Source organism: Pelobates fuscus, chromosome 6 (assembly GCF_036172605.1).
Source record: "Pelobates fuscus isolate aPelFus1 chromosome 6, aPelFus1.pri, whole genome shotgun sequence".
Taxonomy (NCBI): Eukaryota; Metazoa; Chordata; class Amphibia; order Anura; family Pelobatidae; genus Pelobates; species Pelobates fuscus.
Genome location: NC_086322.1, coordinates 227,841,960 through 227,858,142, shown reverse-complemented (window position 1 = coordinate 227,858,142; position 16,183 = coordinate 227,841,960). Strand labels below are relative to the sequence as shown.

General features: G+C 37.3%; 1 protein-coding gene across 1 annotated transcript in view; it reads left to right on the top strand.

Annotated features, from left to right (window-relative positions):
- FGF5 (fibroblast growth factor 5) overlaps positions 1-13,743 on the top strand; it is a 62,336-nt gene extending 48,593 nt beyond the window's left edge. Inside the window, exon 3 of the mRNA XM_063425362.1 lies at positions 13,061-13,743. Coding sequence (XP_063281432.1) covers positions 13,061-13,420 — 360 coding nt within the window. The 3' untranslated portion in view covers positions 13,421-13,743. The remainder of the gene's footprint in view (positions 1-13,060) is intronic.
- The last annotated feature ends 2,440 nt before the right edge of the window (positions 13,744-16,183 follow it).

The following is a 16,183-nucleotide window of genomic DNA, read 5'->3' as shown; positions in this document are numbered from 1 at the left end:
ACAAAGACACAAAAGACAGTGAGTTCATAAAAAGAATCAACATTGTACGATAAGTGTTCAGTGCACAAGTATGCAAGTAGCCAGGTTTTGCAGTTTTAAACAAAGATATTGATAAACCAGTAATATTAGCATACCAGTCATCATGGTCTTTGCAAAACCAACCCACATTTTTTTTTCACGTACAATAATTCTATAAAACAAAAAGTGTAGGTACACTGGAAACAGAGATGGGTCTGTTAGCTAATAAAGACCAGGAAAAGGTACACATTTTAAATAACAATTTTTCTTCAGTATATGTTAATGAGGATCCTATGACAAGAGATAAGCAAATGATTGCTGCAAAAACGTGCAGACAACTTGTGATTGGATGATTCGAGACAAGGTTATAGAAAATAATGTGAATAAAGCTCCGGGGCCTGACGGTATTCACCCACGAGTACTAAATGAGCGAAGTGTGAAATAAGTGAACCTCTTTATTTAATTTTTCAAGATTCTTTTGTTTCAGGTATTGTACCTGAGGATTGGAGGAAGGCAGATGTCGGTTCTATAATTAAAAATGGTTCAAAATCCTTTCCCGGAAATTATAGACATGTGAGCTTAACTTCTGTGACTGGGAAATATTTGAAGGGCTATTAAGGGATAATATTCAGGAATTCAAGGGGAAGAACTTTCTTAATAGCAATAATCATTATGGTTTTATGAAACATATGTCATGTCAAACTAACCGAATTGCATTCTACGAAGATGTAAGTAGAAGTATAGATCAGGGTATTGCAGAGGATGTGATCTACTTGGATTTTGCCAAGGCATTTGATATGGTTCCTCACAATAGGTTAGTCCTCAAACTAAAAGAAATTGGTCTAGATGAATATTCTTGTTTTTGGGTAGAACATTGGCTTATGGATAGAGTACAACGAGTTTTTGTGCTGGACAAAAGTGGTAAGTGGTGTCCCTCAGGGTTCTGTTTTCGGACCGCTTCTATTTAAAATATTTATAAATTATCTTGAAATAGGCATTGAAAGCCATGTTTCAGTGTTTGCAGATGACACAAAATTTGTAAAGTAATAAAATGTGAGCAGGATATTCCTTTGGATAGATTGGGGGACTGGGCACTAAAATGGCAGATTAACTTTAATGTAGAGAAATGCAAAGTTATGCACTTCGGGGTCAAGAATGCACAAGCAACTTAAACCCTAAATGGTAGTGAATTAGGGATAACCACAAATGAGAAGGATTTGGGAATTGTTATAGACAACAAATTAGGCAGCAATATGCAATGTCAATCTGCAGTTGCTAAGGCCAGTAAGGTTTTGTCATGTATAAATAGGGGCATAAATTCTCGGGATGAAACTATAATTTTGACTCTTTATAAATCACTGGTGAGACCACACCTTGAATATGCTGTGCAATTTTGGGCACCTGTTCTAAAGAAGGATATCAGAGACGAGCTACAAAATTGATAAAAGGAATATATATATATATATATATATATATATATATATATATATATATATATATATATATATATATATATAAATGATTGGAAATGACCACACTCCAAGGACTTGATGATAGTAAAAATAAAATATATATAACTTTTATTCTATATCATTTAAAAATATTGATGTTTCAGCCCCAATACATGGGCTTTTATCAGGATGAAATATTGCCATCCTGATGAAAGCCCATGTATTGGGGCTGAAACGTCAATATTTTTAAATGATATAGAATAAAAGTTATATTTGTGCGGTCATTTCCAATCATTTTTTTTGAATCTTGTGCCTGACCAGCACCGGGCAATTACTCTCTAATCCAGGAGAGCAAGCATCTTGGTTTTCTTATTTATATATATATATATATATATATATATATATATATATATAGTGGTGTTGTTTTTTTTTTAGCAACTCAGACCATATGAAAAATTGGCTAAATGTGTTTTAGACATCCATGCACTAGTCATGATAGTAAAAAAAAATAAAAATCAATATCATAAAAATATATATTTTTAGCTTTATAAAGCAGTTCATGTATGCAGTTATAATATTTTGAAAATATTAGGACTATTAAGCATATATAAGCACAGGGCCGGATTAAGAGCACAGTGGGCCTGGTGCTGACAATTATGATGGGCCTATTTACGGAATCTTACCGACCAAAAACACTAAAACAGTCATACCTCCCAAGCGTCATGTATCTGATGGAGATGGTGCTGGAGGGAAACTCATAGGATGCAGCTATAAGAAAAGACATACTCTATGCTAATCTCTCTCTAACGTATGCTTTCATCTTTCAAGTAAATCCATAACCCCTAACAGCAGTGTCCAGTGAAGCAGGAAGTCAATGGGTGGGGTAAAAGGGTGTGCCACTGGCGCGAATCACGTTACCAGACCCGCCAAAAGGGGGTGAACATGCCCAAAAAGGGGGCATGTTTGTCCAAAGAATTGGAAGGTCAGCCTGGCATGAATGCATGTCAGGCTGCCTGCAAATCCTGCAGGCTGTCCAAGTAAGGGCATACTATGCAGGCAGCACCCTGAGCTTGACATAAATGCGTCTAATGATGCACTCACTCCATGCTTTCTAAGGACTGTACCCTAGCACTTGCTGGTCCACTTGTCTCCTTACCTTCTTAATAGCAGGCAGACGTTCCTGGTATATTGTCTGAGACAGAGAAAAGGTGTATGTAGTGAGTATAGAAGAAAGGGGACATGCCACAGTGTTAGAGAGACCAACGTCTGCATTATCTAAACTAATTTTATTGTCAGCCAGTCCACACAAGTTTTGTTCCCATACATCCCTCTTAAGCTTCCAAACTTAAAGGGACACTATAGTCACCAGAACAACTACAGCTTATTGTATTTGTTCTGGTAAGTAGAATCATTCCATTCAGGCTTTTTGCAGTAAACACTGTCTCTTTTCAGAGAAAATAACTCCACTGGCCGCTCCTTAGATGGCTGCTAGAGGTGCTTCCTGGGGCAGTACTGCCTAGTGTGCAGCACTGCCATTCAGAGTCTCCACCCTCTGCATGCAGACACTGAACTTTCCTCATAGAGATGCATTGATTCAATGTATCTTTATGAGGAGATGTTGATTGGCCAGGGCTATGTTGGACTTGTGCTGGCTCTGCCCCTGATCTGCCTAGTTGACAGTCTCAGACAAACCTATGGGGAAGTATTGTAATTTGCTCAGACCACCACTTCTGATGATGTCAGCAGACAGTCAGTTCAGAGGCAGAGCCAGCAGCTGTAGACTTGAATACAAGTAATATTTTGCTATATTTAGGGAGGCAAGAAGGGGCCAGGGTGGCGGTTTTAACAAATTAGGGTCAGAAATACATGATTGTGTTCCTGACCCTATAGTGCTCCTTTAAGCAAGAGTATGTGAAGAGTAGTTAAGGTTGCCACCTTTCTTGGAAAAAAATACCAGCCTTAATCATTTGTATAATTAATTTGTATAATTAATTAGTTATGCGTGACATCACATGATGTAAATCACAAGGAGTGACATCAGAGAAAATTCTGTAAAATCACCAACAAACTACTCACAGTTTGATTCTGCTGTATAGATGGATTGCTCCCACTGTCTCCCTGTGTCTCAGTCTCGCAAGTCACCCAGTGTCTCAGTGTCCCTATGTATCACAGTGTAAGTGTCCCCATGTCGCCCAGTCCCCTAGTCTCCCAGTGTCTCAGTGTCCCCATTTCTCCCAGTGTCCTAATGTCTCAGTGTGCCCCCATGTCACTAGGATACTGGGAACACAGCGAGACATGGGGACACTGAGAAATTTAGGGAAACTGGGAGACATGGGGACACTGAAATATTTTAGGACACTAAGACACTAGGGACACAGAGACATGGGAACACAGACACTGGGAGACTAGGGGACACTGGGGACACTGGCTGGGAGACATACACTTGGGGACACTGGTAGACATGGGGACAGTTGTGGACATAGACATGGGGACACTGGGACATATAGGGACACTGGGAGACATGGGGACACTAGGCACACTGAGAGACATGCGACACAGGCACTGGGAGACTTGGGGACACTAGGGACACTGGCTGGGGGACATGGGGACACTGGGAGACATGAGGACATAGTGTCTCCGTGTCCCAATGTCTCAGTGTCTCCCAATGTCCCTATGTCTCACAGCATCCCCATGTGTCCCAGTGTCTCCATGTGTCTCAGTGTCCCCATGTTTTCCAGTGTCCCCAAGTGTCTCAGTGTTCCCAGGTCTCCCAGTGCCTGTGTCCCCATGTGTCCTAGTGTCTCAGTGTCCCCTAGTGTCTGTGTCCCCATGTGTCCTCTAGTGTCTCAGTGTCCCCATATGTCCCCTAGTGTCTCAGTGTCCCCTAGTGTCTCAGTGTCCCCATGTTTTCCAGTGTCCCCAAGTGTCTCAGCGTTCCCAGGTCTCCCAGTGTATGTGTCCCCATGTGTCCTAGTGTCTCAGTGTCCCCTAGTGTCTGTGTCCCCATGTGTCCCCTAGGGTCTGTGTCCCCTAGTGTCTCAGTGTCCCCATATGTCCGCTAGTGTCTCAATGTCCCCTAGTGTTTCAGTGTCCCCATGTGTCCCCTAGTGTCTCAGTGTCCCCATGTGTCCCTGCTGCCTTTCCCCCCTCTCTCACTTACCTGAGCTGTAGAGCTGCTGTCTGGACTCTGTGCTGTGTTGCCGCTCCCCCACGGATCAGTGAGTAGTAGAGAAAGGCAGGGATATGCTGTAACTTCCTATCCCTGCCTCTCTCCACACACAGTGACCCCTACTGGCTGGTGCTGGTATTGCAGAGTAATCTCCATTTATTCTGAGAAAAATACCTGCATTTGTATTGCCGTTATTACTGCAATACTGGCATGGCCAGGCAGCTTCAAATACCGGCTGTGCCAGTAAAATACTGGTCAGGTGGCAAACCTAAGAGTAGTGTGTAAAAAAAAAAAAAAAAAAAAATTTTTTTTTTTTTTTTAAATGGGCCTATTCCATGGGCCTGGGCCTGGAGCTGCAGCTCCATCAGCCCCTATGTTAATCCGGCCCTGTATAAGCATATTGAGAACATATAAGGGTAATTTACTAGAATTGTGTTAATGGGAATGAATATGTATGAGAATGAGAATGCTCTAATACTCTTTAATTAGTTACAGACATGACTATAGAGAATGTCTTGTTAATATTTTAGATAGTTCATTTTTTTATTTTACAAAATGTTGTTCCTTTTTTACATTCTCAATTAAGGTAATAAAATGCACACTTTTCGAGGTCTAAAAGCAATATATATATATAAATATATATATATATATATATATATATATTAGATTATTTCATTTATATATGTAGATTTTCAGGAAATATATATATATATATATATATATATATAGAGAGAGAGAGAGAGAGAGTGTGTTTCAGGAACTCTTTAATGATTACATTGTAAAGATAGCATATTACATTTATACCTCAAAAAGTGTGCATTTTACATATTCATTCCCTTTAACACAATCTTAGTAAATTATCCTCATACCTTCTCAAATATTTCTAACAACTGATTTGTGTTGACTCACTGGATGGGTGATTTGTCATGATAATCTGATGGTTTCACTAACATTATCAATGTTTGAAATTTGGAAGCCATTGTTTTTTTTGCCATGAGCCTCAGCATGTCCAGAGAGGAAATACGATATGGATTACACAGCAAGACATGTTTTATTTTCTTCTTTAATGATCTTAAATTAGTTAAAGTATCCTCTTACACTTCTTAGTACACATAATCCTCAGTATTCCCAATAAAAGCAGCTTAAACCCAGTGTGAAAGTCCTGGTAATTAGCACTGCTTAATCGCTGTTAGCAGAGCAAAAACGCCACATGCAACTTTGTTGCTGTTAGGTATAAAGAGTTATTATAGTCCTTTTTTGTGTTTCCACAAATGGCTTGTGTCATCAACTGCAATCACCATTCTGGCGCTATCACAGAAGGCCTATAGACTCTACTATTGAGAGACTGGGTGTTTTGTCTATTTATTTTCATGCCTACTTATTGTCTTACCAATAGACACACATAATGTTGTAAAACATATCACATAGTTTATGGGAAAGTTGCAGTCAAAGAACACTTAATAACATTGTCAACAGTTTTTACTTCTTCTAACGTCATTCCTAACACATGGTTAAGCTCCAACTTTTTAGGCAATGATAGGCTTTAATTTGTCCCTGAAGACATTTTAATTTGATGGACTCAACCTTAAAGAGAGAAAACGTCTTCAATCAACTAATGATCTATCAATCAGATATGAATTCTATCCCAGGCGTATTTATCTTTGTACTTCATTGTCTAGCCATAACTTAATTTATTAGTTTTTGTTTAGTCACAAAAGACTATTTCAGCTTACTCAAGTGTCAGGAGTGAGAAGCATGACTCATTCCATCTGCAGACACTCCTGGGTGCATAACACTATACTATAGATTCCATATGCTTACTCCACCTTCTCTTCCCATACTTCTCAAAACATCCCATGATGAATGGTCTGTTAACGCTTTTATAGTGAATGTCTAACTCAAGATGATATTAAATTTTTTTCAATGTAGTTTCAGGAACTCTTTAATTATTAAATTGTGAAGATAGGTAGATAGATAGAAATTCAGACAGAAAGATATGAGTTTTCAAAGGGATAATATAGTCACCCCAACCACTTCATCTCATTTTGAGAAACTGCAATACCTACATTGCAGGACTAAGACTGCCTCTAGTGTCTGTCAATCAATGCATGAGGACATCCAGATTCACTAATCCCATAGGAAAGCATTGAAGCAATGCTTTTCTATGGGGAGGGCCTAATGTGCTTGCAACACTCGCCGCTCATGCACATTACCAACCCCCGATGGAGGATGTCGGAAGAGGTGTACCTCCGACACAGCGACAAGAGACATTGGTGCTGGAATTAGGTAAGCGACTAAAATTTTTTTGTAACCCTTTAGCTGCCGGGGGGGGGAGGCACAAGGGAGTGTGGGAGCAGAGGGCTCCATAATGTTAGGAATACAGATTTATATTCCTAACACTATAGATTCCCTTAAGCATGCGTATGCACTAATATTACAACAATTTAGTGTTTATTTCAGGGGCTCAAATGTAATTTGACATACATACATTTTGAATACTTTCTTGAGAATCCTTTGCAGGCAATAACTGCTTGAAGTCTGGGACATATGGACATCACCAAACGCCGGGTTTCCTCCTTTGTGTTGCTTTGCAATGCCTTTACTGCAGCTGTCTTCAGGTGTTGTTTGTGGTTTCTGCTTTAAGTTTTGTCTTCACCAAGTAAAATGCATGTTTGCTCGGGTTGAGGTCAGATGATTGACTCAGACATGAAAGCAAAACCTCTGGGTTGTTTTCACAATATATTTTGGGTCATTGCCCGTCTGTAAAGTGAAGCGCCGTCCAATCAATCCTGAGCAGACAATATATTCTTATACACTTGAGAATTCATCTAGCTGTTTCTGTCTTCTGTCACATAATCAATAACCACTAGTGATCCAGTGCCAAAGAAGCCATACATGCCCATGCCATCATATTGTCTGCACTGTGTTTTACAGATGATGTGGTATGCTTTGGATCATGAGCCGTTCCAAGCCTCCTCCATACTTTTTTCTTCCCATCATTTGGTACAGATTGATCTTAACTTCATCTGTCCAAATGCTGTTCCAGAACTGGGCTGGCTTTTTCAGATGTTTTTGGCAAAGTCTAGAGGCTTATGAATAGTTTGCATATTCTGGGGAGCCCACTGTATTTCCTCTCATGAAGTCTTCTCGTTATGGTAGACTTGGATAATGATATGCCTATCTCGTATAGAGTGTTCTTCACTTGGCTGGATGTTGTGAAGGGCTTTTTCTTTACCATGGAAAGGATCATATGATCATCCACCACTATTATTTACGTGGATGTCTAGACCTTTTTTTGTTGCAGAGCTTACAAGTGCGTTTTTTCTCTCAAAATTTACCAAACTGTTGAGTGGGCCACTCGTAAAATTCCTGATTTCTCTCTGATTGGTTTTGTTTTTTGTTTCACTCCTTTGACTGCATATTGTTCACGGCAACAGCTTTCAAATGTGAATCAACTCCAGACCTCTTACCTGCTTAATTGATGAATAAATAATGAAGGAATAGCACACACCTGTCCTTGAAACAGCTTCTGAGTCAATAGTCGAATTACTTATGATCCCTTGGAAAAGAGGGAGCTACATATTAAAGAGCTGTAATTTATAAGCCCTTCCTCCAATTTGGATGTGAATACCCTCAAATTAAAGCCGAGAGACTGCACTTCAATCCCATTCATTATTTAACTGTAACTTGAATATTTTTGGAACTAACTGTATAAGACTTTAGACAGGTGAATCAATGCACCCATCGATGTATCAACAGAAGCCAACCCATGACAGGGGTCTTCACATTTTATTTTTTTATATTAGAAGGATTTTTAGATATTTGCTATATGGGGGACATGTTTTTTTTTTATGTGAGACTGACGATATTTGTGGATGCTACCTCTGCCATGTAAACATACCCCCTAGTGGTACTGCTACTGGATTCCCTATTAAGTAGAGCAGGTGCATTTCTGGCACTGCAGGTGCTTACTCAGCCCATTTAAATTACTAATAATAGAAAGTAGCATGAGCACTAAAAGGCAACTATATGTAGAATTGTAAGCAGGCAACAAACACTGGTAGTAAGGGATACCCTCAGCTCTTTAATGAATAATATAAAACAAGATAATACAAAATATATGTACAGGTTGCACCAAAATAAAATGTCCAACAGAATATAAGATGCTTGGAGTATTCTTTACTTGTAAACTGCCCAGACTTGTGATGGTGGCAGGTGTATGTAATAACACTTTATTACATATATCTGCCAAAATCAGTGCACATTGCGATCACAGCAGCTCACCACTGGCCACCGGGTGTGTGGATCTTCTCCAACTCTCCCAGGTAAAGGTAGGAAAAAGGAGGCTAAAAATAAAAAAAATCGTATCTGTTCATCTGTGTGAATGTGAAAGTGTGAGTACGTATGTATAAATGTGAGAAAATGTGTGTTTGTGTGTTTGTGTGTATGTGTGTATGTGTATATATATATATATATATATATATATATATGTATATACACACACAAATATATATATATATATATATATATATATACACTGAACAAAATTAAAAACACAACACTTTTGCTTTTGCACCCATTTTTCATGAGCTGAACTCTAAGACTTTTTCTATGTACGCAAAAGGCCTGTTTCTCACAAATATTGTTCACAAATCTGTCTTAATCTGGGTTAGTGAGCACTTCTCCTTTGCCGAGATAATCCATCCACCTCACAGGTGTGGTATATCAATATGCTGATTAGACAGCATGATTATTGCACAGGTGTGGCTTAGGCTGGCCACAATAAAAGGCCACTCTAAAATGTGCAGTTTTACTACATTGGGGGATTCTGGGGGGGGGTCCAAAAAACAGTCGGTATCTGGTGTGACCACCAGTTGCCTCACGCAGTGCAACACATCTCCTTCGCATAGAGTTGATCAGGTTGTTGATTGTGGCCTGTGGAATGTTGGTCAACTCCTCTTCAATGGCTGTGCGAAGTTGCTGGATATTGGCAGGACCTGGAACATGCTGTTGTGTACGCCGATCCAAAGCATCCCAAAAATGCTCAATGGGTGACATGTCCGGTGAGTATGCTGGCCATGCATGAAAAATTGGGGCAAAAACAAAAGTGTTGCGTTTATAATTTTGTTTACCACCACAATAACTTAAATGAGCTTACATTGCTATGGGCTGAGAGTGTTCTTTTAACCCCTTAACGACTTAACATGCTGAACCGTCACAACAGTATTATGTACTCACCCGATCACTGTCATTCACCCGGCGGCGATCAACGGTGCTCCCAGTGTGGGGAGATGGCCTGCAGCCCAAGCAGTCTCCCCATGGCGAATTAGGACCCCTGGGGCCATGTGATTGCTCAACAGAGCGGTCACATGGCCACAATAGGTGTCCTAGTGTCTGCCTGCAGGGGGACTGCCTGTGCTGACAGGCAGTCTCCCTGCAAGTGTAAAAAAAATAAAGGTTAATGTTAATAAAAAAAAGAATTATATATGTGTGTGTATATGTCTATATATCATATATATAATGTCATACTGAGTGTATTTTTATATTAATATATACATATATTAATATAAAAATGCACTTATAATTAAATTACACACATATATATATAATATATATATAATAACTATATATATTGTATATATATATTATTATCAAATACAAATAATAAGTAAATTAAATTAATTTTTTTTAAAATAATAATTAAAATGTTAAAAAAATTATATATCTATATGAAATTTTATTCTAACTGTATTTTGATATAAATATATATATATATATATATATATTTATATCAAAATACACTTAGAATAAAATTGTATATATATCTATATATAAATAAATACAAATAATACGAAATATACATGTCCATATACAAAATTACATAAATAATTATATAAATATACATGTAGACTTTAAATATATAAATATGCATATATATTTAAATTCTACGTGTGTATTTATGTAATATTTTTACATAATTAAGTAATTGTATTGATTGCAATTTGAGGGACTTGCCTTACAACCCAGGCAAAAAGTCCAGAGAATTTAATTTGCTAGCACTGTATTTTACCCTGTAACTTTCTATGACACCCTAAAACCTTTACATGGGGGGTACTGTTTTACTCGGGAGACTTCGCTGAACACAAATATTAGTGATTTAAAACAGTAAAACATATCACAGCAATGATATTGTCAGTGAAAGTGACTTTTTTTTTTGCATTTTTCACACACAAACAGCACTTTTATGATGATATAATTGTTGTGATATGTTTTACTGTTTTGAATCACTAATATTTGTGTTCAGCGTAGTCTCCCGAGCAAAACAGTACCCCCCATGTAAAGGTTTTAAGGTGTCATAGAAAGTTACAGGGTAAAATACAGTGATAATATTTGTGTTCAGCAAAGTCTCCCGACTATAACAGTACCCCCCATGTACAGGTTTTATAGCGTTTTTGAAAGTTACAGGGTCAAATATAACGGTCAAACATTTTTACATTGAAAATTGGCAGGTTGTTTACGTTGCATTTGAGAGCGAATGGTAGCCCAGGAATGAGAATTAACCCCATTATGGCATACCATTTGAAAAAGAAGACAACCCAAGGTATTGCAAATGGGGTATGTCCAGTCTTTTTTAGTAGCCACTTAGTCACAAACACTGGCCAAAATTTGCTTTCAATTTAGTTTTTTACTTTTTTCACACACAAACAAATATGAACGCTAACTTTGGCCAGTGTTTGTGACTAAGTGGCTACTAAAAAAGACTGAACATACCCCATATTGAATACCCTGGGTTGTCTACTTAAAAAAAAATATGTACATGTGCAGTGTGATTCAGAGATTTATGACAGATAATAGTGTTACAATGTCACTATTGATACATTTTAAAAAAAAATTTTGAAACATAATTTTTCTATTTGTACTTATAGCCCTATAGCTTACAAAAAAGAAGCAAAAAAGCATGTAAACACTGGGTGTTTTCAAACTCAGGACAAAATTTTGAATCTATTTAGCAGTTTTTTTCATTAGCTTTCGTAGGTAAGTAAAAGATTTTTCAAGCAAAAGTCAAAAAACAAGTTTTTTGTTTTCAATTTTTCACCATATTTTTTTTTTAAGTAAATTATATGACATGGCACAAATAATGGTATGTAAAGAAAGCCCTTTTTATATAATTTGTATGTGAACAGTACATGAGAGAGAGGAAAATTACAGCTAAACAAAAACACCACAAAAGTGTTAAAAGAGCCCTGGTCGTTAACGTACAGCATCACAAAAACAGGCCGGTCCTTAAAGGGTTAATGTGCAACCAATAAAAAATTAAACTAAATGCAGAATGAATATTATTGAGTTCAGAGTTTAAAAAAAAAAAACATATACCTATGCATTTTTATTTTCCTGGTAATATAATCTATTCCATTACAAATTATACCAACAATATGTCAAACAACTCAGATAATTAAAATAATTATATACCTGTCAACAGACATTCACTTTTTAGATATAAGCATGACTATATTGTTTTATGTTATCTTTTGCAGATAATTTTATCTTTTAAAAATAAATTTGACACTTTTCTTCTAATCAAAGTTTGTTTTAATAGGAATTGATTTACTTGTACTATAGAGGTAGTATAGAGGTCATCTTCGGCTAATCACTACATCTTCCAAGTGTTCTAGCTTTATCTACTGCATCTAAGGATATTTCTACACAGTCGTGAGGATATGTTTGACTTAGGCTTTATAGGATTAATTCTCTGTCTATCTCTAATCATTTTAGACAGTGTTGTCAAGCATACATTCACATTTGCTTTTTTGTGCTATTTCTAAAGTCGAAAAAGAGTGCATACTAAAATGACTTTTACCCAGTGCAGGTGCAGGTCTAAAAGGATATTGTGAACAAAGTTTTTGACACAGTGCATGTCAACGTTTATTACATGTTTGCAACTCTTCCGCACTTGCTTGAATCTAACGCACAATAGAACAACACAAAAGATGTAATTATGGAGAAATCATTATGATAAACCTATGTGATACAAAATATGTAGCAAACACTGCATTTAGAGATGTTCTAGAAAGTTTGTGAAGACATAGTAAACACCTAAGTTAATTCTTTATGTATCACACAGTAAAGCATTAGCACGGTTATTTGCTGGACTGTGCGGTTCGTAGTTCTCCACAATTCAAAATGTTATTAAGCTGCTGAGCAATCTGTTGTGGTGAGGTAAGCCACCAACAGTCATGAAAATGTCATGGATCTTCATTATAGTCTACTCAAGTGATACTATGTCAAAAATAAAAATATAATAAATTATTACCATGTTTAGTTTTGGAAATGTTTGTACATTTTTTTTCAATTTGCTGTGTCACATAAGAATGCCTTAATTAATTATTATTGTTTTGGTTTGGTATTTTTGTCTGTGTTACAGCCCAGATTTTCGGATGAGTGCAAATTCATGGAAAGGTATCAAGAAAACAGCTATAACACCTATGCTTCAGCTATTTACAGGACTGAAAAAACAGGACGGAGATGGTACGTGGCATTAAATAAGAGGGGAAAGGCAAAAAGAGGATGCAGTCCAAGGGTAAAGCCTCAACACATATCCACACACTTCCTTCCCAGGATAAAATACTCAGAGACTCCAGAAATCTCCTTCACTGTCAGATCTCCGGAAAAGAAGAAGGCAGCTTCACCCATTAATCCAAAGACTGTACCAAAGACTGTACCCACCCAATCGAAGAAAAACAGCAGTCCAGTTAGATACAGACTTAAGTTTCGCTTTGGATAAACTGGTGCTTTGCTCTTGATATCGGAGAATGGAGATATTTTGTTCTTGTGAGTAAGGAGGTTTAAAAGATCAATTTATATGAAAGCACTGATGGTATGTACGCAATTTCTTGTCACAAATAAGTCCAAACTCAGAAGCACACATACAGCATTTTTTTTACTTTAGGTTTCATTGTAATATGATTGCTAAAATACTTTATACACGACAAGGGCAATGTATTTGGGTTTAATAAGACTATTTTTCTAAGATACAAATTTATATTGTCGTTTCAGTAGAGATAAAAAAAAAAACCATGCATAATGCGTGTTGAAACTGCAGTAAAATGTTTGGCTCTAAGGCATACTATAACCTACCTAAACATTAAAATAAGCAGATGTGGCAATTACGTAGTTATTCAGTATTATGACTATCATTGCTTGGTAGACTTGTTTCATTCTGAGCTACTTACATTGTATATTTGAATATACTCAGCAAAAACACAGCATAACATATATTCATTAAACATTGTTACTTTTCGGCAGATACAAAAGGAAAGTTGCCAAGCATTGCAAGTATGCAATCAAGAATAGATGGTATGACCATGCATGACATTGGTCTCTATGCAAATGAGCACTTCTAAGCTCTTTATAACGTCCACTTAGTGTATATTGTAGGACTAATACATAGTGCTGCTGTAGATCATTTTTCACATTTATATATATCACATATACACTACATACGTGTGTGTCTATGAATATGCAGATTTCTGATACAAACAGATCATTAACTTGCCAATATGTAATATGATACTAAATCACAGCAATATATAGGCATCATCAAAGGGTTCCTCCAAGTATCGTAGGGGGCTGTAGAGGATATAGTGCAAGGAATACCATGGCTCCATTCCCTCCTAAGGAGGCAACATATTTACAACAGCTTATCTGGATATCGTCATGGGGACAAGCATCAACGAATGGCAGCTGAATGACATTGGGATTGTGCAGAGCTGTAAAAGCCTGATGCTGCTACTACCAGTCAATCATTGGCTGAGACCACCAGCTGTGGGCTCTTTGCCAGACGTGGAGTTACACCTCTAGCAACAGTATTAATATCTCTGTATGTGAAGCGTTTCTTACACCATGATCACTCCATATCAATGGACTGGTCACGGTACTAGTAATGCTTTAATGTTTACACGTGGCCTTTGTACATAATTGTTGCAAAATTGTTCATCTAACCTATTGTATCCTCCTTTGACCCAGCCCATTAACTTGTGCCCTCTCTACTGGTCATTTAGTTCACATGCATCTCCTTTTATTCTATTGAGCTACTCGATCAATCCTTAATGTATTGTAAAGAGGAAATCTTGTGCTTTCCAGTGACATGTCATGTGATAGGCTGCGATGCTGGGAACTTCCTTTTCATAAAAAATGGACGGCATATTGGAAGACAGTTTTTAACTTGGTTCCCAGGAGGTTATGGATTTGAATAGCTGGGCCTTAGTAGCCATCAATAATCCAAGTTTTCAGCCCCAAGTAATCATGAGTGTAGTTTTGAGAAGTAGAATGTTCAAGATTATATATTGGACATGTAAAACCCAAGTGTTCTACCATGAAGACTGCTTGTAAATGTTTTAAAATGTTACATTTAAAACCCATTGGAGGTATTGTATAAACCTGTAATCATAGGAAATTGATAAGGTTATTGCAATAACTAGAGTTAGAGAATTTACAAATTTTCCTTATCAATTGCCCACATTTCCCAACTTAGTCAATAAACCCACACACCGGTCACATTTTGCTGCCAAATTAGTTATTTTGTATACAAATAAATACTATGTTCTCTTGGGTGAGATATTGGTGCGGTGTAAGTGACAAGGACCTACACCTATAAGTGGAGCGCTCCACTTATAGGTGTAGGTCCTTGTCACTTACACCGCACCAATATCTACTAAATTTATTCAGTGGAATAGAGGATATTTCCACACCAGTGTATTGAGCTGCCTGTAAATCACTTTCTGACTTTTTTGAGCACTTTTGTTATACACACTCCTCTGTAAAAAAGAGGCAACCTTTGATTGGTATTCATAGGCTCTTGGGTGAGAGTCTATTAAACTGGGGTATGTGTATCTCAGTGAGATCAATCTGCGGTTTGGAAAGTTTTGTTCAGAAGTTTGTTCACTAAAATGTGAACTGCCAGAATTATTCGAAGAGAGGCCAAAAATTAGGCCAAAAATCCTTTTAAATTCACTTTGAATCCCTACACACAAAAATTTAATTAGAACTCCCACTACACTTAGGCGGCAGTATTCATCAGCTCAGATACATATAACAAAAAATAAAATAAAAACTGCTTCATTAAGCTAAAGTTGTTTTTGGTGACTATATTGTCCCTTTAAATGTCACAGGCACTCTGGAACTAGAATTATTAATTGAAGGGTTACTCCAGGCATCATAACCACCAAAGCCTGCTGTAGTGGCTATGATGCCCAAAGGAAACTCATGCTACTCCCTTGTTTGCAAAAGTTTGTCAAGTACCTGTGTTGTGCAGGTGGCAAAATTAACTATTGTGGTATTGCAGAATTCAGGGGCCTTGCACCATGACCACTTCAAAACACTGAAGTGGTAATGGAGCATAGAATAAGTCATTCATTAAATCGACAGATGATTTTTCACAGTTAATATTTTACATCACTTTTAGTTACTGTGATAAACACCGCACCTGGTACTAATTCTAAATATTCTCCATAATCCCCAGCAAAGATATAGAAATGGGAAAATGATT